Here is a 23,002-nt window from a genome sequence, read left to right on the forward strand (position 1 = left end):
ATTTTTCTAAAATTGTGTTATAGGGCAAATTTTACCTCGATTGGACTGTCCTACACAGACTCACTCTCCAAAATTGTATTCTTCCTACTATTGTTTTTTTATTTTAGTAATTTTATTGGCCATAAGTTATAGCATGGGTAAATTTTTGTTTTCTTTTTAATTATATTTTAGCAAAAATGCTATTTCGATTCCTACATTTTCAGGTCACACTCAATTTGATAACTACATTTTTACCCGTCAATTTGGTCCTTATTATTTTAAATCTATAGTCAATTTGATCCTTACCATTAACTCGCTAATAGAAAATGCTTATGTGGCACACGGTGTGCATATTTGGCATACTTAATGCCTATGTGGCTACTAAAATAATAATAATAAATTTATTTATCATTTAAAAATGCCATGCCAGCATTAAATAAAAAATTTAAAACAAAAAAATCCACAAAATTGAAAAATAATGAAATCCGAACCCAAAATATGTTCATTGAGGAGTTTAACCAAACCTAGATAAAATCCCTTAACCAGAAAAATCCCAAAACCAAAAACCCCACAACACCTTTCACAAAAATCAGGATTCAAAACTCAAATACAAATTTAATTATTTAATTTTTTTAGTTATTGTTATGATTTTTTTACTAAGTGACTATCTTTTAAAATTACTAGCCTTTGAGCATGCGCATGAGGCTCTTCTATTTTTTTTTTTTTATAAAGTTTTATACTTTGCATCTATTATAATATGAGATTACTACATTTTTTTATCACAAAAATACCTAGGAGTGTGATGAATGTTATGCGTTTTGGATGAAATAATTTTTTCATCGCACCCCTAAGTATTTTTGTGATTTGAAAATGTAATAATCCCAAATTATAATTGATGCAAATTATTAGGCGAAACTATACTATTGATCCCTAAAGTTTATTCTATGAGCACAATTAGTCCTTCAAATTTCAAGTGAGCACTATTGGTCCTTTTTATAAAATGAGCGCAATTAGTCCTTCTGTTAACTGCTGCTAGTGTTATTACTTATGTGGCTAACGAAACAATGATGGAGCAACTTTTTGACTAATATGACATTTTTTATTATTAAAGTATTAAAAAAATGAATTTACATGTCAAGAAAAAACCCACCCAATTGCAAAATCAAATCTTAATGCTATCCCGAATATTCTGTTCAAAGTGAGACTTTTGCAATTTCAAGCCACATCACACTTGGTATTAAGGCTGGCCTTTCATTCTCAAAAAAAAAAAAAAGGTTGGCCTTGATGTTGCTCGTGATGGACCACTTTCTTCCAGCAGCACACTTGGGACCATCCCATTTGGGTTCAATTCCAGCTATGAACAAGTGAAAATCAGCATTTGCAAGCAACTTGCTGGGCTTGAATATCTGATCATACAATATGCACAAAGAGTTCACATTTTTTATCAAACTTAAACACTAGTGAAGCCAATATAAGTATTGATCAACATGAGGAAAAATGAATTAATACACAACCTATCTAGATCTAAAAAATAAAATCCTCTTTACAAGCAAGCTACAGTTGCACTTCTTAACCAAACAAAAATAAAAATGAAAGAGGGGAAAGATGAAGAGGAACCAAATAGTTGAGGAAAATTGGAAAGGTACCACTAGAAATCTTCGACTGTGTCAGAAGTGTATATCTTGGGGAGAAAGGTGCCCATGCAACACCTTGCTTGGGTTTCATTTGGTTGTCAAACCAGAATGTCCACTTGCTCTCCAACCTTTGCAATTCTTTTGTCACTACCACAGGCACTGCCTTCGTCTCTATCACCGCGGCCACAATACCACTACCTTCCGAAATCAAATCTTAATGCTATCCCTGTTAAAAAGATTTGATCTGGGAACTCGGTCAATTTGTTCTCAACTTGTAATTTATTTTTGTAATATTTTAATAAAAATGCCATTTCATTTAGTAAATGCCACATCATTATTACATTAGTCACATAGACAATAACATTAACGGTAGTTAATAGAAGGACTAGCAATATTCATTTTTTAAACATGAGGGACCAATGTTGCACACTTGAAATTTGAGGGACCGATTGCGCTTTCAACGTAAACTTCAGGGACCAAAAATGTAGTCTCGCCAAATTATTAACTTTTACTAAAAAAAATAGAAGAGCCTTTGAGCACGCACGCTCAGGGGCTAGTTTCGTGTTAACAAATTTATAGCCACGCAATGGGCAAAGGAAGTTGAGTTGGTTTGTTTGTTGTGTTCAAAACTGCAGATAGGTTTACACTTCTATCTTTAAAAACTTTTAATTTGAACAGTTAGAGAGCATGGGTCTTTTGGTCTTTTGCCCCTAACTCTTTGTTAGCTTTTTTGGTCAGCCAACTACTTTGTTGATGGACACGAACATAGGCACGCGTTTGAGGGAGAAGAAGAACATTGGAGAGGAGTCTGCTTTGCTAACTACTCCACTGATTGACAGAGAGAAGCTATGAGTAAATCATAAAACATGAGAGAGAAAGAACTTTTAGTGTGTGTTTGGATTTGAATGAAAAATGAAAATTATTTCACTATTCAGCTTATTTTTACTACTATTTATGAGCTCTACAGCACTTTTAGCACTATTCATGAGCCCATTGTACTATTTCAATTAACTTTCACTTTTATCTACAGTATTTTCAACAATAATTTTTCAATTTTAGCAAAATAAACGATATCCAAACACAATCTTAATTTGAATAGATGGAGAGCGTGGGCCTTTTATCTCTGTTGAAAAACACAAACATAAGATCCAAGGGATTGACACTGAGACAGAGTAATGGTTGGACGTGGGGGCAGTGGGCCCCAAATATTTTTAAAAAACTTTTGGCAAAAAACCCATTCTCTATATTTTTACGCAATTCTCACTTTGGTCCTTATCTTTTATTTTCACTGCTTTTAGTCCCTAAAATCAAAAAAACAATCTCATTTTTGTCCCTACCGTTAGTGCCTTAACAGCAAAGTCCTAGGTGGCGAACGGAAGAACCTACTAGCTGACATGGCACTTATGGGCATTGATGTGGTGATTAAAATATTATTAAAAAATATTATTTGACATTTTTATAGGCCACGTCAGCATTTTAATTTTTTTGAAAAGCCATGTCATTAAATTTAAACCAAAAAAAGAAAATAAATTAAAAAACAAAACTTAAATCTAATTAAAAAACGGTTTCCAAAAAAAAAATCTAATTAAAAAACTCTCCTCCTACAATCTGGTACTCCATCATCTCCTCCTCAACCTTCTCTTCCTCTTCCTCTTCCTCTTCTCTTCATCCATGGTTCTTCCTTTACGGCCTCCACAACACCTACTCCAAGAACCACCAATCCTTCGCCTTCGACCCCATCTCCAACCTCTGGTTCCGCCTCCCTTCCAACACTTCCTTCTCCAACAACAACACTACTTCTGCCGCCGGCTTCCTCTTCACCACCGCACCCACCTTCTCCTTCTCCCCAATCCTCTCTCGCCACATTTCCACCACTTCCCCTTTACACTACTCTCGCCTCAACCCTCTCCTCGGAGTCTTCTATTCTAGCCACAACCACAACTACAACCGACGCAGTTTCATTGTTGTCAGTGGTGTCAGATTCGTCGGCAACCTTGTTGACATTGAGGGCCGTTTAGCCGTCGAGATATACAACCCTGATCTTGATTCTTGGGACATCTGTCCTCCATTACCCTTTGATTTCCCAACTGGGTTTTTCTTCTCATCCTTATCTTCAGCCTTATTCAAAGGCAGATTCTACGTGTTCGGTATTAACTCTAGCTTTGTCTCGTCCTTCAATTTGGAAAGCCACGTTTGGAGTAATGATCTGTTCATGTGGGTTTCAAATTGCAAAAGTAGTTGGTTGGTTGGTCAGATCGGTGATTTTGGTTGGGTTTGTTGTTGGTTTGTGCTTTAGATTGCAAGGTATTTTCTGGGTTTCGATGAGGCGATTGACCAAAAACGCTGAGGACAACAATGTCGGGCTGGGTTTCGGGTTGCTGTTGTGCTTTTTAAAAATTTCTGGGTTTTTTTTTTTTATTATTATTTTTTATGTGGGTTTGATGATTTTTCTGGGTTTATGGGGTTGATTTGTTGGAGGTTTCGGTGGAGGATGGTGTTTGGATGGAAAATGGGAACATCGCCGATGTTAGGAAGAACACGAAGAACAACTTCAGTTCTTACGAAAAAATAATGAAAGTAAAAAAAATAAAAAATAAAATTTTAAGTTTTGTTTTTTAATTTAATTTATTTTTTTGTTTAAATTTTTTGACATGGCTTTTAAAAAAAATTTAAAATGCTGATGTAGCATATAAAAATACCAAATAATATTTTTTTAATAATATTTTAATTGCCACATCAAGGCCATGTCAGCTAGTAGGTTGTTCCGTCTGCCACCTAGGACTTTGCCGTTAGGGCATTGACGGTAGGGACAAAAACGAAATCACTTTTTGATTTTAGGGACTAAAAGCGGTGAAAATAAAATATAGGGATTAAAGTGGGAATCGCGTGAAAATGTAGGGACGAAAATGGATTTTTCGCCATAACTTTTAGTATATATATATATATATATATATATATATAATATTACTTTTAGCAATTTGTTTCAATAAATTTGCACTTTGTCCACTCAACAAAAAAAAAAAATTCCTAAGCCAATTCTAATTAGCTTAAAAGCAGTAGAACACCCGCACAAATCTCACAACACATAGCAAGACACAAATAATAAAAGAGGAAAAAAAGAATAAAGAAAACATAACTTACTAAATACAAAGACCTGAGAGTGGGTGGGGTTGGGCAGACGGTAGTGGAAGCAAACCAAACCAAGCCAAACCAAAGGAATTGGAGTAGCAAATTAGACCAGCACCACACTACCACCACCAGTCCACCACAACACTACCCAAATTTGGTATTTATATCTAATCTCTCTTTTTTTAAATGATATTATTTTATCCCTCTCATATATGAATCTCTAGAGACTAGTGCTTGGTTGATTTGATGACATGAGTTGTGAAAATAAAAAGAGAGGCAGTGAAGCGAAATCTAGTGTTCATGGCGACACTCTCAAGCGAAGAGGAAGATACTCTACAGCGAAGCACCAAAAAGATAAAAGATGGACACACAGGTGGCTTCTCGTTCCACCCCACTGAAACAAGCTACAAGAACAAGCTGCTAGGACAGTTGCCTGGAGCATACGAAAGTGCGTTCAGCCTCTTAGATCAAATGCAAGAAGATGTGGAGTCAGTCACGGAGGAAGATAACCTCTGTGAAGGATTTGCTTCAGTCTCTCTAACTAAAGAAGATAAGGTGTGCATCAGGTCCCATTGGTCTCATGCACTCGTTCTAAGAACTTTTGGTCGCACAGTTGGCTACCAATTCTTGTCACAGCGGGTCAGGGAGCTATGGGCGCCATCAGGTAAACTTGAACTTGTGGACCTGGGTTATGATTACTTCTTGGCAAGATTTGAAGCTGAGGAAGACTTGGACCTTGTGCTAAGAGAAGGTCCATGGTTCATTGGACAGCACTTTTTGGCCATCAAACCGTGGCAACCAAAATTCTCTGCGTCAAATGCCAACCTCTCACAGGTGGCAGGCGGGTAAGATTTCCCGGACTTCCCATAGAATTTTACGACACAGAGGTCCTAAAGAAAATAGGTTCCTCCATTGGTCCGGTGCTCCGCATAGATAGTCACACAGCTGCAAATGCCAGAGGGCGATACGCAAGGCTTTGTGTCCAAGTTAATTTAGAGAAGCCTTTAATCACTACTATCCTAATTAGCAAATATAAGCAGCAAGTCATGTATGAAGGTATACACTCGCTGTGTTTCACTTGTGGCCGTATGGGGCATAAAAAAGTGGCATGCCAGTATGAAGTCAAACGATCCCAGCAACCCCCTATCCCCACCCCTGCTGATGCTTGTAAGGATCAAGGGGACCACTCCCCCGAGACCCCTGATGCAGTAACCACCCCCACTACCACTGAGTCAGACACCTTCGGCCCTTGGCTGCTAGTTTCTCGAAGAAAACAAAATGTCAGAAAGCCAACCCATCCCATCAGCAGTCTGCAAGCACCACCCATGCAGCTACTAAGCATGGGAAGCCCCTTCCTCGGGTCACATCAGATGTAGTCATGTACACTGACGCTGATTCTTCAAATGGGAAAGGGAAAAGAAAGTTGGTTGCTTCCCCTGAACACCACCAAAGCCCGTGGCCCACAAAACCCAAGAACCCTCCCAAGCCCACATCACAAAGCATAAAGATTTTGACCCAAAAAGGTAGTCTAAAGATTGGAAACTTTTCTAAGCCCACAAAGCCCATTACATCCCTAAAAGCTTCAGATAAAGCCACGAATCCACCAAATTCTACAACCTTCCAGTTTAGTGCCAGAGCACCAACAAATTCCACTGACGCTCCATCCTTTCCTGCTTCACATAAAACCGTCAATGCCGTGGGCAATCTGGATCAACAATCATGCGATGGAGCTCAGCAACTCCACGATCAACAACATTCGTTGGGATCCACCCAGCATGGCACAACACCCCGAATCCATGGTGGAGATTCACCCTAGACCAACCACCCCTGCTTTCACTGGGTCTAAGGACATCGAACACCTCAGGGGATCGCTTGCAATCCGACCTCTTAGAAATATCACTGGACCTACTAGAAAGGGAGCTAGCTCCAGTGGAAATTTGTCAGAGAAAGTTTCTCATGGGCGAGACAACAGGGGTTTTGATTCAAGGGACCCTTTCGCAGCTCAAGCTCATCCAAACTCTATCATTCACGGAGAGCTTCACCTTGGGGTCAGTCACGAGGCAGACGCAAGTGCAATTGCTGGAACATGCCATCACCCTAGCAGAGAATCCAGTGATGCCCAGAGAGGAATTGAGGCAGGTGTGATGGAAATGGATGACATCCAGGAGGGCCTTTGCCCAGGAATGTGAGTCCTACTCTCCCTCTCTATCCCCAAAAATGAATATACTTGTCTGGAATTGTAGAGGGGCTATGAAGCCCTCCTTTTGTAGCACTATCCGTGATCTAACAAATTTTCATTCTCCTGGCATTGTGGTTGTCACGGAGACTCGCATTAGTGGCTCTAGAGCTGGTGAAATCCTCCGTACGTTGCCCTATGACGGAATACACACAACTGATTCCATTGGCTATGCGGGAGGAATTTGGCTCTTATGGCGCAGGGACATGGATGTGCTCACTGCCACGGAACAGGAGATACATGCTATAGTGAAGGTAATCTCCTCTCCCTCTCCATGGCTTCTTTTCTCTATTTATGGTAGTCCTAGATTTGAGGAACGTCAAATTCTCTGGGATAATTTGTGTTCAGTCTCTCTTCTTCATGATCTTCCTTGGACCATTATGGGTGATTTTAATGATGTCATTAATGGCACTGAGAAGTTAGGGTGTAATCCTGTTAGCCTTTAACGCACTACTGCGAATTGCATGAACTTTTGTAACATGATTGACTTGGGATTCTCTGGTGCCACTTACACATGGACCAATCGTAGAGATGTCAATGTTTTAATCCAGCAAAGAATTGATCGATGCTGGGCCAATTCTACCTGGACTTTACTCTGCCCTGAAGCCAACGTCACCCACCTTCTTAGGGTGAGCTCGGATCACTGTCCCCTCCTCTTGAGATTATTTGAGAATTGCCAAAGGAGGCTGGAAAGGCCCTTTCGTTTTGAAAAAATGTGGCTTAGCCATCCTAGACTTCAACAGGTTGTGGAAAAAGCCTGGGAGAGTATGCCAAGTCTCAGTCTAGCCATTTCCACTTTCAAAACTTTGGCAACTACTTGGAACAAGGAAGCTTTTGGGAACATTTTTGCAAGGAAAAGGCAGCTCCTTGCCAGACTTGGGGGTCTGCAGAAAGTCTTAGTTGCCCGACCCTCGGCTTTCCTTATCTCTCTAGAACAAGAGCTCTCCTTAGAATATGCCGCCTTACTCAATCAAGAAGAGGAGTTTTGGGCTTTAAAATCTCGGGTGGACTGGCAACTTTTTGGTGACAAAAATATTGTATTCTACCACACAAAAACAATTATTAAGAGGAAACATAACCGAATTCGAAGGATCATGAACCACACTGGGGAATGGGTTGATGATGAAGATCAGGTGATGGACATTATTCTTAGTGGCTTCATAGAGCTCTATCAATCCCATCACCTGACCTCCATCTCCACTGAAGACTTTGAAATCGATTGGGCTGTTGCGCTCTCTGAGGAGGACTCTCATAAGCTCTCAATCATGCCCTCAGATTTGGAAATTCTCAAGGCTCTCTCCTCTTTGAAACCTTATAAAGCCCCAGGAGTGGACGGTCTTCATGTTGGCTTTTTCCAACATTTTTGGCACATTCTTGGACCATCAGTTAGTGAAGAAATCCTGGCTGTCTTCGCAACGAGGCGAATTCCCTCATACCTAAATCATACTTTGGTGACTCTTATCCCGAAAAGAAGTGGTCCGGAGGTCCTTGGCCATTTTAGACCAATTAGTCTTTGCACATCTATTTATAAAATGATCTCAAAGATCATTGTCAACAGAGTAAGGCCCCATATGCAGTATTTAATTTCTCTACTCCAAGCTGCCTTCATCCCTGGAAGAAAAGGGCTAGACAACATGATTATAGCCCAAGAGATCCTGCACACTATGGAAAAGAAAAAAGGGAGGGTTGGCACGATGGCATTAAAAATCGACCTCGAAAAGGCGTTTGACCGCCTTGAGTGGAGTTTTATCAAGGAAGTCCTCGTCCACTTCAATTTTCCCTCTAATCTTATTGCCATCATCATGGATTGTATTTCGTCAACCACTGTATCCGTGCTCTTCAATGGTGGTAAGCTCCCTACTTTTAGCCCATCTCGAGGTATCCGCCAAGGAGATCGCTATCGCCCTACATTTTCATTATGTGCCTTGAATATCTTGGGCTCCTTATCCATGATAAAACTGCAAGTAATTCTTGGAAGCCCATCAAAGCATCTAGGTCCGGCCCAGCCTTCTCCCATCTATTTTTTGCCGACGACTTGATGCTCTTCGGCCAAGCTAGTCTCAAGAACAGTGAGGCAATTGATGAAGTGATATCTACCTTTTGTAAACTCTCTGGGCAGAAAGTTAGCAAGGAAAAATCTAGAGTCCTTTTCTCAAAAAACACTCCTAAAGATACTAGAAGAGCAATTTGTGGTTCTCTGGGCATGCTAGAAACCAGAAAATTTGACAAATATCCGGGTTCCCGCTAAAATTTGCTGACTGTGGTGCTCGGGATTTTAATTTCATCATTCACAAGGTGCAAGAAAAACTAGCAGGATGGCAAGCTAGTCTCCTTTCCCTTGCTGGTTGGAGGACCCTTATCCAGTCTTCATCAGGCGCTATTTTTGACTATGTCATGCAAGGCGCCTTGCTTCCAAGTAAAGTTTGCGAAGAAATTGACCGTGCAAATAGGAACTTTCTTTGGGGCTCAACCCCTGAAAAAAGGAAGATGCACCTAGTGAACTGGGACACTGTCACTCGGCCTAAAGACCATGGTGGGTTTGGTATTCTTCAAACAAGACCGCAGAATCTTGCTCTTATTGCTAAACTTGATTGGAAATTGCTGTCTGGGGACCACTCCCCTTGGGCAAGGGTTTTAAAAGCTAAATACCTCCCCAGCAATACTAATAGGAACCCATGGACATCTAAAGGCTCTTGCTCCCGCACATGGGCAGCATGTAAAGCTGCAAAACCCCTTCTGGACAGTGGAATAAGGAAAGTAATTACCACAGGTGCCTCTACTTCCCTTTGGTATGATAACTGGACCTCACTCGGCCCTCTAAGAGCCCAATTAATTGGCCCTCTCAATATTGGAGAGGAAAACCAGCTTATAAATCAAGCCATTGACAATTATGGTAACTGGAACCTCCAGCTCTCCTTTGATCTTCCTGATAATCTTATGAAACTTATCCAAGCTATCCCCACAAATTTAGCTTCTCAAAGGGAGGATCCGACTGCTTGGGCCTTCACTAATGATGGTGACTTCTCTCTTCGGACTGCCTACAATGCAGCAAAAGGTTTAAATGCATTGAACTTGAACACTCCCTCTCTCTCTTGGATATGGAAACTCCAAAGCTCGCTCTTTTTACCTGGCTTTGCACTTATAATAGCATACCTGTGAAAGAAGTTTTGGGTTCAAGGGGTTTAAGCCTGGATCAGCGCTGCACCATTTGTAAATCTCACACCGAATCCATAAGCCACATGCTCAGAGAATGCCCTTACTCTGTCAGATTTTGGAACCATCTTCGCCCTCCTTCAGGTCTGTACAACTCATTTGGTCTCCCCCTATCAGATTGGATGCATAAAAATTGCTCCTCAGTTCTGGTCTCTCGGCACCACGGCATTCCTTGGTCCACCCTCTTTCTTTTTGGTCTTTGGTCCCTATGGACTAACAGAAACTGTGTTACCTTCCAAGCCAAGCTTCCAAACGAGCAGCTCCTAAAAGAGTGTGTTGCAAAAGCTTTGGAGTACCATTTCCTTACGGCTTCATCCAAAGTCCCCTGTGCAAGGCCGCAGCGCAATGCCAAATGGGATAAACCCCCTCCGAATTGGCATAAGCTAAATACTGATGCATCCATCAGCCAAGGCCACGCTGGTGCTGGCGGCCTTCTACAGGATTCGAATGGGAATTGGGTCCAAGGCTTCTCAAAACCTTTAGGCACTGCAACGGTTCTAATGGCTGAACTATGGGCTTTGCTTGAGGGGCTCTGCATGGCAAGACAACTAAATATAAATGATCTTATAGTAAATGTGGACTCATCTGAGGTTGTCAAGCTCATAACCTCCTCATCTTCCACTAATAGACTAACTTGGCCATTGGTAACTGATTGTAGGGACATACTCCAAGCTTTCCAGCAGGTCCAGCTCAGCCACTGCTTCAGAGAGGCCAACCAAGCAGCTGACTTACTTGCCAAAATGGGAAGTTCACAACGGGAGGATTTTGTTTACTATGTTTCTCCGCCTTTGACTTTACTTGATGTTTTAGCTTTTGATTGCGATAGCAGCAGCGCACCTAATGTAATTGGAAATTCTGAAACTGTTGTATCTTTTGATACCCGTTGCCTTGCGGGTTAGTTTGCAAAAGAATCCTTGTTCAACCAAAAAAAAAAAAAGAGAGGCAGTGACGCAGAAATGAGATTAAGAGAGCTCCACACTCCCCGAAAATAGAACAGAAAACTGAGAAAGAGAGCTTTTGACTCTGCCTTTCTCTTTCTCTTTTGAATATAGCTAAAAGTAATAATTTTTTAATATACAATAGTTGTGAGTATGAGTAAGTATTGTATGAGACGGTCTCATAAGAACTATGTCTCAATGACATTGAGTCCCGTACAAGGATTTTCCTGTGAGTATTGAGTCTTGCCTTATTTTTTCGTTCCTATTCTAAATTTCATGACGTCATGCTTGTTTTAATACATGGTTATCTTTTTTATTCTCATATAATGCTTCATTCATGGTGTCTTGTTCCTCCCTTATAATTTTGTGTCTTCTCATATGCTACACTCTTCAATGTAATCCCAAAATGTAATTCAAATTTTTGAATACCATCTCATGATATCTCACATGCTTAATGTCTATTGTCCTTTACACCTATAGTTCTGATGCTTTGTCACCACATGTTTAATGTTTGGTTTTCTTCATAAAAATCAGATTGTTGCTTGCTAGGGAATGTCCTAATCTTTGTAGTTCTCCATGATTAAATCTTGAATTGTGTGATCACATCTTAGTTTGCTTTCAACATGATAGATGTATTCATTTTAGTCATATAATCAGATTTTGTTTGCCTTCACGTGACTTGAATCTTTGTTTGCTTACATATGCTTTGTTGCTTAACCTTGATTTTCCTTCACATGCTGAATTTTTTATGCTGATTTTTTAGATTTCCATCTCAAAATAGCATGACATATATTTTTGGTTCTCTTCACCAACGATTGAGACATGAACATGACGTAATTTTCTAACTTTCCTTTAAAAATTTCAGATGAACTAGTCTAGATTTTTTTTAGTCTCTGCACATGCTTGGATAAATGCTTCCAAGTCATTATATGTTTCTTTAATGATATGTGTGGAAGAACATACCTATATATCTCATTGATATTCCTTTTACATGCTTAGATGAACACTTTTAGGTTAATGCGCAACTTTCACTTGAATGCTTAGATGAACATGTTTAGGTAGTTGTTTTACTTTTTTTAAATGCTTAAACGAATATTTCTAAGTATTTTGATTTTCTCTAAATGAACATGTCTAAGGATTTTTCTTTACTTTTTTTTTCATAATTGCTTGGATTATCAAATATGCTTAAATGTTGTCTTTCTCTTTGCAATTGTGAGGATGACAAATAACATGACAATTCTATGTTTTCTTTTACATGCTTGGATGAACACTTCTAAGTTATTATTTGCTTTTCATAACATGCTTAGATGAACATGTCTAGGTAGTTGTTTCTCTCTTTTTTGAAAGCTTAGACGAATAGGTCTAATTAACATTGTGGTTTTCGCTTAAATACTTGGATGAACATGTCTGGGTGATTTTCTTTGTTCTTCTCAAGATTGTTTGGATGATTGGTATGCTTAATTTATTATTATTATTATTTTTCTTTTGTAGTTATGCTGATGACAAATAATATGACAAATTTGTTTTCCTTCACATGCTTAGATGAACATATCTAGGCTAGGAATTCTATATTTACATTAATTTCTTGGATGAACATGTCATTACTTTCATACTTTCTTTACATTTACATTGTTATCTAACAAATTTCACTTTTTGTTTCTCTTTACATTAAATTTTCCAACACATATTAGTTTACAATTCTTGCAAATTAGCATGATTATATGATATATTGTTTGTATTTGTTTGACATATCATGATATTGGCTATCTTAACCTAGGAGACTGGTTTTAGCAGGTGAGATGGGTGCTTAATCCCTTCCCATCTCATAAATTAGCCTCCGAACCGAGATCAAGGGTTCTAGATTAGGCTCTTGTATATGCAATTTTACATTTTTTAGAGTATAACTAGGAAACAAAGCAACATAATTTACTTTCTTAAATTGTATCTAGGACAAAAAAAAACATTGTAAATTTTGTTACAAAATTGATGTAAATTGTCATATATATATATATATATATATATATATATATATATATATATATATATATATATATATATATATATATATATATTAATAAAACAGAAGCATTTTTTTTCATAGATCTTATTTTTCTATTTAAATTAAATATGTGACGATTCCATGTAAAACTCTTGATCTAGGGGAGAGTACATTTTACAGTGGATTCGACATTTTGAGCATCACGATCTCACCCGTTCGCGTGAGTTAGGCTCAATTTGATAAAAAAAATTGGTGGGCCAGAGTTGCGTTCACTCACATTAATATGGTTTTTTTTTTCCTTAAAAAAGAAAAAGAAAAAGAAAATAGATGATGCCAGAGAAGGCAACAATTGGGTGGATTCCATTAAGGGATTTGAATTTTCTACTTGAATATATTTTGATCTAAATATATTCAATCTTGTGTTCTAAAAGTAAAAAAGGTGTATTTTTGGTGCTGTTATATTTTAGGAAAATGTCAAGACCATAGTTTTTGTCACAATTTGCTCACGTGTCAAGTCGTGAGAGGGGTTAGTCCACCACTCGCGACTAGCCACGTGAGCAGGTTGTGGCAAAAGTTGTGATTTTATATATATATATATATTATAGACCCATTTGGGATTATGGTTATAAATAGATAAATAAAAAGCCTTAACTCTAAAGATTTTTTGAAAATACTTATTACAGAAAAGCAATTAGTTTTTTTTTTTTTTGTAAATTATAATTATAAAGTCCTTTGGTGAATTTTTTTTTTTTTTTTTTATTTATAAAAAACGATAGTAGACTTTATTATTTATACAAAATCATATTGTACAATGAGAAAAAAATAAGAATGACATTTTTCTAATCAAACAATAACCTCTTCTTTATCTTTTGTAATACTAGCCAAGGTTAGACCAGCGCGATTACATCGTAAAAGAATGCTAACAAAAGAAAGAGAAAAATAAAAATAATATATATATAAAGTGAGAAATGACAGAGGATATTATAAAATTGCTCCCAAGTGTTTCTTATTTATTTTAAACACTTATTTATATAATTGAATCCTAACAATTTAATTTTTAATTTGTTTGTTATTTTTATATTTATTATTAAAGGTAAATTATACTTTTCATCTCCTAAATCTAGTGTAAATTCGATTTTGATCTCTCAAATTTAAAATTCATTATTCGGTCCACATATTTAAGGGACCAAAATCAAACCAAATCCAAAGAAGGACAAAATTGTTCCCTGTTTTTATGTGAAATTACAGGGGCCAAGTTTAAACACTCAAATTTTGAAGGACTAAAATCAACCTTAGCCCGAATTTCAAGTAACAAAAGTATAATTTACCCTTTTTCTGACTAAATTAGGAAAAGTAATTAAAAGTAGAATTTACCCTTAATATTATTATGGGCATCATATATATATATTTTTGAAAAAGAAAACATGGAATTTGCTGGCATGATACTGTTTTTTTTTTTTTTTTTTATAGGTGAAAATGCAAAACAGTGCTTAATTTTTTATATATATATAAAAAAAAGAACAAATATTACAAGAATGTGATTAAAGAATGAAAAATTCAAAGGGTATTAGATTTGGGAGGTATAATTGGCACTTTAAAAACTAAAACTTTCCCAAGTTATGGGAATGTGGTACCCACTTTTTTTAAAAAGGAATTTATATAGGTTCTCCATTATTTTTTTTCTTTTCGTTGCTTTTGTGGGGGCTTTTCCGGTCTAAAAGCTTTTATAATAGATTTTAAAAAGTTAATTCATTGTTGACTATGATTTTTATCTCTTCTTCAATATTATTTTTATTTTAAAAACAAATAATTTTGACTGACATTGCATGATGTTATGATAAACCGTACAAAATCGAGAAATTCTCTCTCTCTCTCTCTCTCTCTCTCTCTCTCTCTCTATATATATATATATATATATATATATTGTAGGGATGAAAAGCTCGGATAAGGATATTAGGTTGTAGGTCACACCCAAGGACGTCCAAGGGCCTGAGGACCAACCAGTATTAGTAAAGGTAAGTAGATTATTGGGTCGAGGAAGAGATCTGGTCACAACAAGCGGGTGATGTTGTTCGAGAAGCCACCCTTCCTTGGTCAACAAAGTGGAAGCCTAAAGTCCGACCACTATCAAGTACTGGGCAGTGGGCAATTGTGCTTGGGAGGATAAGCTTTAGAGAGAAGTGAGTCAACAGAGAATGGAGAAAAATCTGGGAAGAAAGCTGCTACCACCACATTGAATGCTCTGCACCTAACCAACTGGCCGCATTAATGTGGAAATGATACTTGAACAGTGACTTCTAGTCTTACAGTTATCCACAAAGACTTCAAGAAGGTTCTGATGGGACAAGTATCAAGATGATTAGTTATTTGGTCAACAAGTGGAATGCTAAGATGAAAGGAGGAGAAGGAGTATAAAAAGGGAAAAGATTCCATTACAAAAGGGTGCATCAGAAAAAAAGTGGAGGGACCATTTTGTAATTAAGAACTTGGATACTTGTATAAGTTTGAGAGTTAAATATAAGAACTTATCATCATCAGACTTGACCGATGAGTGTTTTTCTTTTCAACTTATTCATCTTAGTTATTCCAACACTAAACTAGCCCATTGTGATTCACATTTGACTCGTTGAACGTTTAGTGATAAACCTACTCTCTAACAAATTTATTGTTGTGAGCTTATTGAGCCATTGTCCAAATCTTTTGGACTATGGATCAATATATGTCCTTAAAATTGGTGCCATCTATGGGGATTGAACATTCTTGAGCTTGTTTAATCATAGCAGGTTCAGGGCCAAACCAAGAAGAATTTGTGGGATCTCAACATTATGACCATTTCCTAAATCTAGAGTGAAGGAGAGATCGTGTAGTGAGTGTGCATATGACTCACACTAGTAGAAGCCAATCTAGAACTGGGAGTCGTGTTTCACATGGGGAGGATACTAGAAACTTGCAACTGGAGATAGATCATTTATGCAGGAAAATTACGTCATTAGCAAAGAAGGGATTCTCCATTGAGCTTAGGGTCCCTATCTGATGATGATGATAGTTATAAACCTAGATCGAGAACCCTTCTTAACAAGTCCTTCTCTTATAATGAGGAACGCCATCATCAGCAAAGGAGTAAAAGCTCAGCCTATAGGGGCTTAGGAAATGATGTTATAAGCAAGGCCTTGAGCCAAATCTCAAAGTCACTGTTTACACTGAGGATTGAGAAGACAAAGCTTCCTCGTTGGTTCACACAGCCAACTTTTACCATGTATAATGGTAGGACAGAACCGGTGAAGCATGTAAGCCATTTTAATAAGAGGATGGTAGTTCATTCGAGGAATAAAGCACTGATGTGTAAGGTATTTCCATCTAGTTTGGGGCCTATGGCAATGAGATGGTTTGATGGGATGGATGAGGGCTCTAGTAGCTCCTTTTAAGAGCTCACTAGGGCCTTTAAGGCTTGTTTTGTTACATGTAGTAGGGTTCCTCGTCCCTTGGATTTCGTGTTATCCATGGTAATTAGGGAGGGGGAAACTTTAAAGACCTATTCAAATAGATATTGGAAGATGTTTAAGAAATAGATGGAGATTTTGAAGATGTGGTTGTAAGGAAGTTTAAGGTTGGACTCCCAACTGAAAATGAGTTGAGGAAATCTTAGACCAGAAATCCCGTGCGCAGCATGCGTTAATTGATGAATCGTATTGATGAGTACAAACGGGTCAAGGAGGATCAACAGCAAGGGAAGGGGAAGGCTAAAGTGATCCCAGCTAATTGAAGAGATTTTAGGTTGGATAGGTATAATAACAACAGGGCCAGAAGGGACTTTCCAAGGCCTCAAGGGCAGTCCACTACATAAGTAGTTAACACAGTTTTTAGGGAACTTGTGCACCAAATCCTTGACAAGATAAAAAATGAGCCGTACTTTAAGTGGCCAAATAAAATGGGAGGGGATCCTTCCTGGTGCAATCAAGGTTTGCATTGCTAGTATCATCAGGACCGTGGGCACACCATGGAAGATTGCAGAACTTTGTGGGACTATCTTGAGCAGCTGGTCAAGGTCGAAAAATTGAAGCAATTTTTATTCCAACCATCATCACAAGGAAACTAGGTTGGGCCAGTTCCTCAGCGGGAGAACTATTTAAGACCATCATTGGGAACAATTAATGTAATTTTGGCAACCCCAGGTCGGGTGGGTATGTGTCAATCCGAGGTGATGTCTGTGCCAACTTCACACGCCGAAGATCCAACCCCTATGATTAAGTGAGTGAAGATGCAAACTCGACCAGTTATGAGTTTTTCTGATGAGGATAAGGCTAGAACCCATCAACCACATGATAACGCTTTGGTGGTTACCATTCGGATTAGATGTTAGGATGTAAGAAGGGTCTTGGTAGATCAAGGTAGTGGTGCAAAGATCATGTATCCTGATTTGTATAGGGGACTTAAGCTAAAACTTGAAGATCTTGTCAGTTATGATTCCCCTCTACTGGGATTTGATGGGAAGATTGTTGTCCCAAAGGGTATGATTAGACTGCTCGTTCAGGTGGGCTTTAGAGTAGTAGAGGTCAATTTCATTGTAGTGGATGCTTATTCACCTTATAATGCTATTTTGGCAAGACTATGGCTTCATGCTATGGAATTTGTATCTTTGACTCTGCATTTGGAGGTGAAATATCCCTCTGTGGACTGTGTTGAGGAACTAGTTTGAAGACAGGCTATGGCAAGGCAATGCTTGGTTGTTGCTGTCAGACACTAGTCCGAAGATGAATCCTTAATGTCCTCACAAGGCTTTATAGCAATTAAGGGAAGTGGAAGTATCCTCAGATGCCATGGATGAAGAAGTGAAATGTGAAGGGTTAAAGAAGGTTACAATAGATGCTAATGAAGAAAAGTTTTTTCAAATTGGGGTCCAGATGCCTCTTCAGGAGAAAGAGGAACTGTTAGCTTTCTTGTGAAAGAATGTGGATGTCTTTGCTTAGAGCGCCTATGAAGCTCTTGGAGTGGATCTGGATTTCATATGTCATCATTTGAATGTCAATCCAAACATTGTTCCGAAGAAGCAATCACCTCTGTGCTCATCTAGAGAACATGTTGAGGTTGTTGAAGAGGTGGTAAAGTTTAAGCATGCAAGGGCAATAAAAGAAGTTTTTTTACCCAGAATGGTTGTCCAATACAGTAGTAGTGAAGAAGAAGAACGGGACATGGCAATTATGTGTAGATTTCATGGATTTAAACAAAACTTTCCCTAAGGATCCCTTCTCGATACCTCGAATAGACCAATTAGTAGATGCGACGGTTGGACATCCTCAGTTGAGCTTTTTGGATGCCTTTAGCGGTACCATCAAATACCATTAGCTTTGGCCAACTAGGAGAAGGCTGCTTTTGTGACACCTATTGGAAATTATCACTATAAAGTGATGCCTTACAGATTAAAGAATGTTGGGTCTACCTACCAACGAATGATGATTAGAATGTTCGAACACCAACTTGGCAAGAATATTGAGGTTTATATTGATGATATGGTGGTGAAAAGTAAGGTAGTGACCGAGCATGTGGGTGACCTCGGAAGAGTCTTTGAGGTGTTGAGAAAGCATAAATTGCACCATAATACTTCTAAATATTCCTTTGGTGTTAGCTCAGGCAAATTTTTAGGCTATATGGTCATCCACCGTGGGATTGAAGTTAACCCTGATCAGATTAAAGCAACCAATAATTTACAGCCTCCTCAGAATCCCAAAGAAGTGCAAAAGTTGACTGGAATGATCGTAGCCTTGAATAGATTTATCTCTCAATCAGCAGATAGATGTAGGCCATTTTTCCAACTCTTGCACAAGTGGAAAGGGTTTGAATGGAGTGAAGAATGTGCCCTCGCTTTTTAGCAATTGAAGGATTACCTTTCTTGGCCACCCATTATGTTTAGACCTAAAAAGGAAGAATTCATTTTTGCCTACATTGCTGTAACCTCTCATGCAGTTAGTCTGGTATTAGTAAGGGTAGAAAATGGGGTGCAGAGGCTAGTCTATTATGTGAGTAAGTCGCTAGAAGAAGCTGAAGTTCGTTACTTGCCTTTAGAAAAGGCCATTTTGGCCATGGTGCATGCTACGGAAACTTCCCCATTACTTCCAGGCATACACAGTTGTAGTTCTGACTCAACTACCTCCGCAGTTGCAACTGCAAAAGGCTGATTATACGAAGAGAATTGTTAAATAGGGAATGCTTTTGGGTGCATTTGACATAAAGTACATGCCTCGTACCTCAATTAAAGGGCAAGTTCTCGCGGATTTGGTGGCAGAATTTAGTAAATCTCTAATACAGGTAGAGGTTGAGGAACACAGATTAGAAGGAGAGCAAGTTCTAACAATTTCTCTACAGAGGCCCTCACCCTAGAAGTTATATTTTGATGGCACGGCAAATCAAAAGGGATCCGGGGTGGGACTAGTAATAATGTCTCTAGACAGAATCGCCATTGAGAAATCCTTGAGGTTGGGCTTCTCGACCATGAACAATGATGCTGAATATGAGGCTATACTAATAGGGATAACTATGATTTAGAAGATGAGAGTAAAAGTTGTTGATGTGTTCTCAGACTTAAGGTTAATCGTAAGACAAGTAAAGGGAGAGTTGGAAGCTAGGGATTTGAGAATGCAGGGGTATTTGAGTCAAGCTCGGTGTTTGTAGTAAGGTTTTGAGTTTTTCACCATACAATAAATCCCGAAAAGTAGAAATGCACTTGCTGATTCTTTGGTAACTCTGGCAACCTCTTCTGGACAAGATCTACCTCGGGTCATACTTGTTGAGGATCTATATAGGCCTGTCGAGGAGAAGAAGGAGAAAGTCCAAGTTCACCAGATTAGGGTCGGACCTAGTTGGATGGATCCCATAGTTTTATTTCTAAAGGAAGGTGTTTTGCCTCATGAGAGCGAGGAGTCAAAAAAGATATAGAGAAAAGGTCCTCGTTTTTGGTTGTCCAAGGAGTAAACAAACGCTCTTTCTCAGGACCATACTTTCTTTGTGTTCATCCCGAGGCAGTGAAACCATTTTTCGAGGAATTGCATGAGGGAATATGTGAAAGTTATACGGGAGGCAGATTGTTATCGCACAGAGCTCTCACCTAGGGATGTTGGTGGCCCAGTTTGCAAAAAGCGGCACAAAAGTATGTTAAAAAGTGTGATCAATAACAGAGATTTGCTTCAAACATTCACCAGCCTAGAGGACTTAATCCTTTGTCTAGTCCATGGCCATTTGCTCAATGGGGCCTAGACATTGTGAGACCATTCCCCAGGGCTGTGGGAAACTAAAGATAGCTTCTGGTCGGGACTGACTACTTCACAAAGTGGGTGGAGGTTGGGCCATTATCCAATATTAAGGACATAGAAGTAAAAAAGTTTGTTTGGAAGAGTATTGTTACCCGATTTAAGATCCCACATACCCTCATCTCGGACAATGAGCTTCAATTTGACAATGAAGCCTTCAGGAGATATTGTTGTGAATTGGGTATTAGGAACATATATTCAACCTTAGCCTACTCGCAAGGAAATGGGCAAATTGAAGCAGTCAACAAATTCAAATTAATGGACTTAGGAAGAGGTTGGATGAAGTAAAGGGTAGATGGGTGGAGGAGCTACCACATGTTCTTTGAACATATCAAACCACTCCTCGTCGGTCAACCGGAGAAACACCCTTTTCAATTACATATAAGTCCAAGGCCATGATCCCTCTAGAGACTGGGTTTCCAACACTAAGGACAAGCTTGTTCAATTTAGGCAATAATGATCAATGGTTGGAAAGAAGTTTAGATTCGGTTGATGAATGAAAAGAAGCAGTTATGGTTTAACTAGCACATTATCAGCAGAAGCTTAATAGGGGTATGATACAAGTGTGAGGGCAAGACCATTGGCACTAAGTGACTTGGTGTTGAGAAAAATAGTGGGTACTGCAAAGAACCCATCTTGGGGAAAGATAGGGCCCAATTAGGAGCGACCATATTGCATCACCTCGGTAGCTGGTATAGGTGCCTACTTTTTAGAAGATTTAGACGAAAATGTTGTACCACGTCTGTGGAATATAAATAATCTACAAAGGTATTATTACTAATGAAAGGCAGTCCTGCCATTTTCTGTTTCTACTATTATATGTTTTATTCCTATTCATTTAAGTGTTAAACAGAACTTCGGTCATGTCTGGTTCCTCGGACCACATACCTTGGGTAAATTAACACTTCCTATTCATTTAAGTGTTAAACAAAACCTCGGCCATGCCTGGTTCCTCGGATCACATACTTTGGGTAAATTGACACTTCCTATTCATTGAAGTGTTAAAAAGAAACTCGGTCATGTCTGGTTCCTCAGACCACATACCTTGGGTAAATTAATACTTCCTATTCATTTAAGTGTTAAATAGAACCTCAATCATGTCTGGTTCCTCAGACCACATACCTTGGGTAAATTAATACTTTTAATTATTCATTTAAGTGTTAAATAAAACCTTTGTCATGCCTAGTTCCTCGGACCACATACCTTGGGTAAATTGAAACTTCCCATTCATTTAAGTATTAAATAGAACCTCAGTCATGATTGGTTCCTCGAACCACACACATTGGGTAAATTAATACTACTTGTTTTCTATGCATTAAATAGAACTTTGGTCATGTTTGGTTCCTCGGACCACATACTTTGGGTAAATTTATGCTTTTTATATGGCTAAGTGGTGAGCAAAGCCCAACCACACCTAGTTTCTTTAACCAATGCCTCATATCTGTTTGAAATTACGAATGGAGCCTTAATCATACATAGCTTTTTGAGCTGAACATTTAAGGTACACTATTCCTAATTGTGAATTAAGTAATTAGGTTATTGATTGTAAGTGTATGTCAATATGGAAAGTAGTGTTGTGTTTTGGTTGGTAGAACTTGTAAGTTGTGTTTATACTTAAATGGTTAGTCCATGCTAAATAATAAATAGATATTATCATGAGTCATACCTAAGCAGTGGTAATGTAAAGATAAATGTCATTGTTAATTAAATAAAGCCTTGGAAAGGTAAAGGGAATACATACTTAAAAAAAAAAAAAATATATATATATATATATATATAAGAAATAAATGAAAAAAGAAGTAAAATCCTAATTAGTTTTGGATGGAGGGGGGTCATTTTTCACTGTTGGCTGGGCAAAGGGTTCAAGCACTTTGGCTGGAACTGCGTCCTTCACTTTGGAAACCTCCTTAGTCATTAAAGGAAGTTTAGCTTGTTCAGATGCTTGGCTTTGGGTTGCCCCCTTTTCCTAAGAGGTATCCTTAGGCATGGGTAGAGGTTTGGTTGGCTCAGGTAATTTCTCTTTAGTTGCCTCTTTCCCCATATCCAAGGTACTTGCTCGAACAAGCTCTTTAGGGGACTTAGAGGTGGTTGGAAGAGTGCCAGCGGGAGCAGCCTAGTTGGACTCAAGCGCTTTGGGAGTTCTGTCTGCTTGGGAGCTGGGAGGACTTGCTATACACAGAGCTGGAGGGTAGAAAACATTCTCTTTCCTTCTTAACTCTAAGGAGGCGTCTACCCCAGCCAGGTTTAGCACCTAAATCCATACTTTGAGGCAGTATCCTTGGCAGAATCCGGTGACTTGGGCTCTTAGAGTTTCTTTTGTCTCTTTAACCCCTACGTCATAGCCTTGCTGGAGTTGTAGCATCTTCTGCCTTCTCGAACTTTTTCTTTAGAGCCTCTATCTACTTCTTGGCAATGGCGAGCGGATCCTGGTTCTGCGCAATTGTTGGTGTTGGTCCTCGACCTATTTCTCGGCCCCAACCAGTTCAACTTCGACACTTTTCCTCTCTCTATCTATCTTAGTCAATTTAGTGTTGAGGTCTTTAATTCTTTTTTCAGCAATGACGAAAGTTTCA

At 38.6% G+C, this 23,002-nt stretch overlaps 2 protein-coding genes across 4 annotated transcripts; both read left to right on the forward strand.

Moving 5' to 3' along the window:
• Positions 1-3,204: 3,204 nt before the first annotated feature.
• On the forward strand, positions 3,205-3,909 carry LOC142628877 (F-box/kelch-repeat protein At3g24760-like; the record flags this gene model as incomplete). Its single annotated transcript, XM_075802911.1, has 1 exon — positions 3,205-3,909. A coding segment is annotated over one exon (705 nt), but the record flags the coding sequence as incomplete, so codon positions are not given.
• Positions 3,910-6,365: 2,456 nt separating this feature from the next.
• Positions 6,366-11,266, forward strand: LOC142629285 (uncharacterized). 3 transcript variants are annotated; one of them, XM_075803236.1, is made up of 3 exons: positions 6,366-6,927; positions 7,088-7,232; positions 10,850-11,266. In XM_075803236.1, the coding sequence occupies exons 1-3, from the start codon at positions 6,434-6,436 to the stop codon at positions 10,916-10,918; spliced, it is 708 nt and encodes a 235-aa protein (XP_075659351.1). In that variant the 5' UTR covers positions 6,366-6,433; the 3' UTR covers positions 10,919-11,266. The 3 variants fall into 3 exon arrangements, with proteins under 3 accessions (XP_075659351.1, XP_075659353.1, XP_075659352.1); XM_075803238.1 differs by having other exon boundaries at positions 7,079-7,232; positions 10,850-11,099; XM_075803237.1 differs by having other exon boundaries at positions 6,370-6,927; positions 7,068-7,232; positions 10,850-11,099.
• The last annotated feature ends 11,736 nt before the right edge of the window (positions 11,267-23,002 follow it).

The sequence above is a fragment of the Castanea sativa genome, chromosome 3 (assembly GCF_040712315.1).
Source record: "Castanea sativa cultivar Marrone di Chiusa Pesio chromosome 3, ASM4071231v1".
Taxonomy (NCBI): Eukaryota; Viridiplantae; Streptophyta; class Magnoliopsida; order Fagales; family Fagaceae; genus Castanea; species Castanea sativa.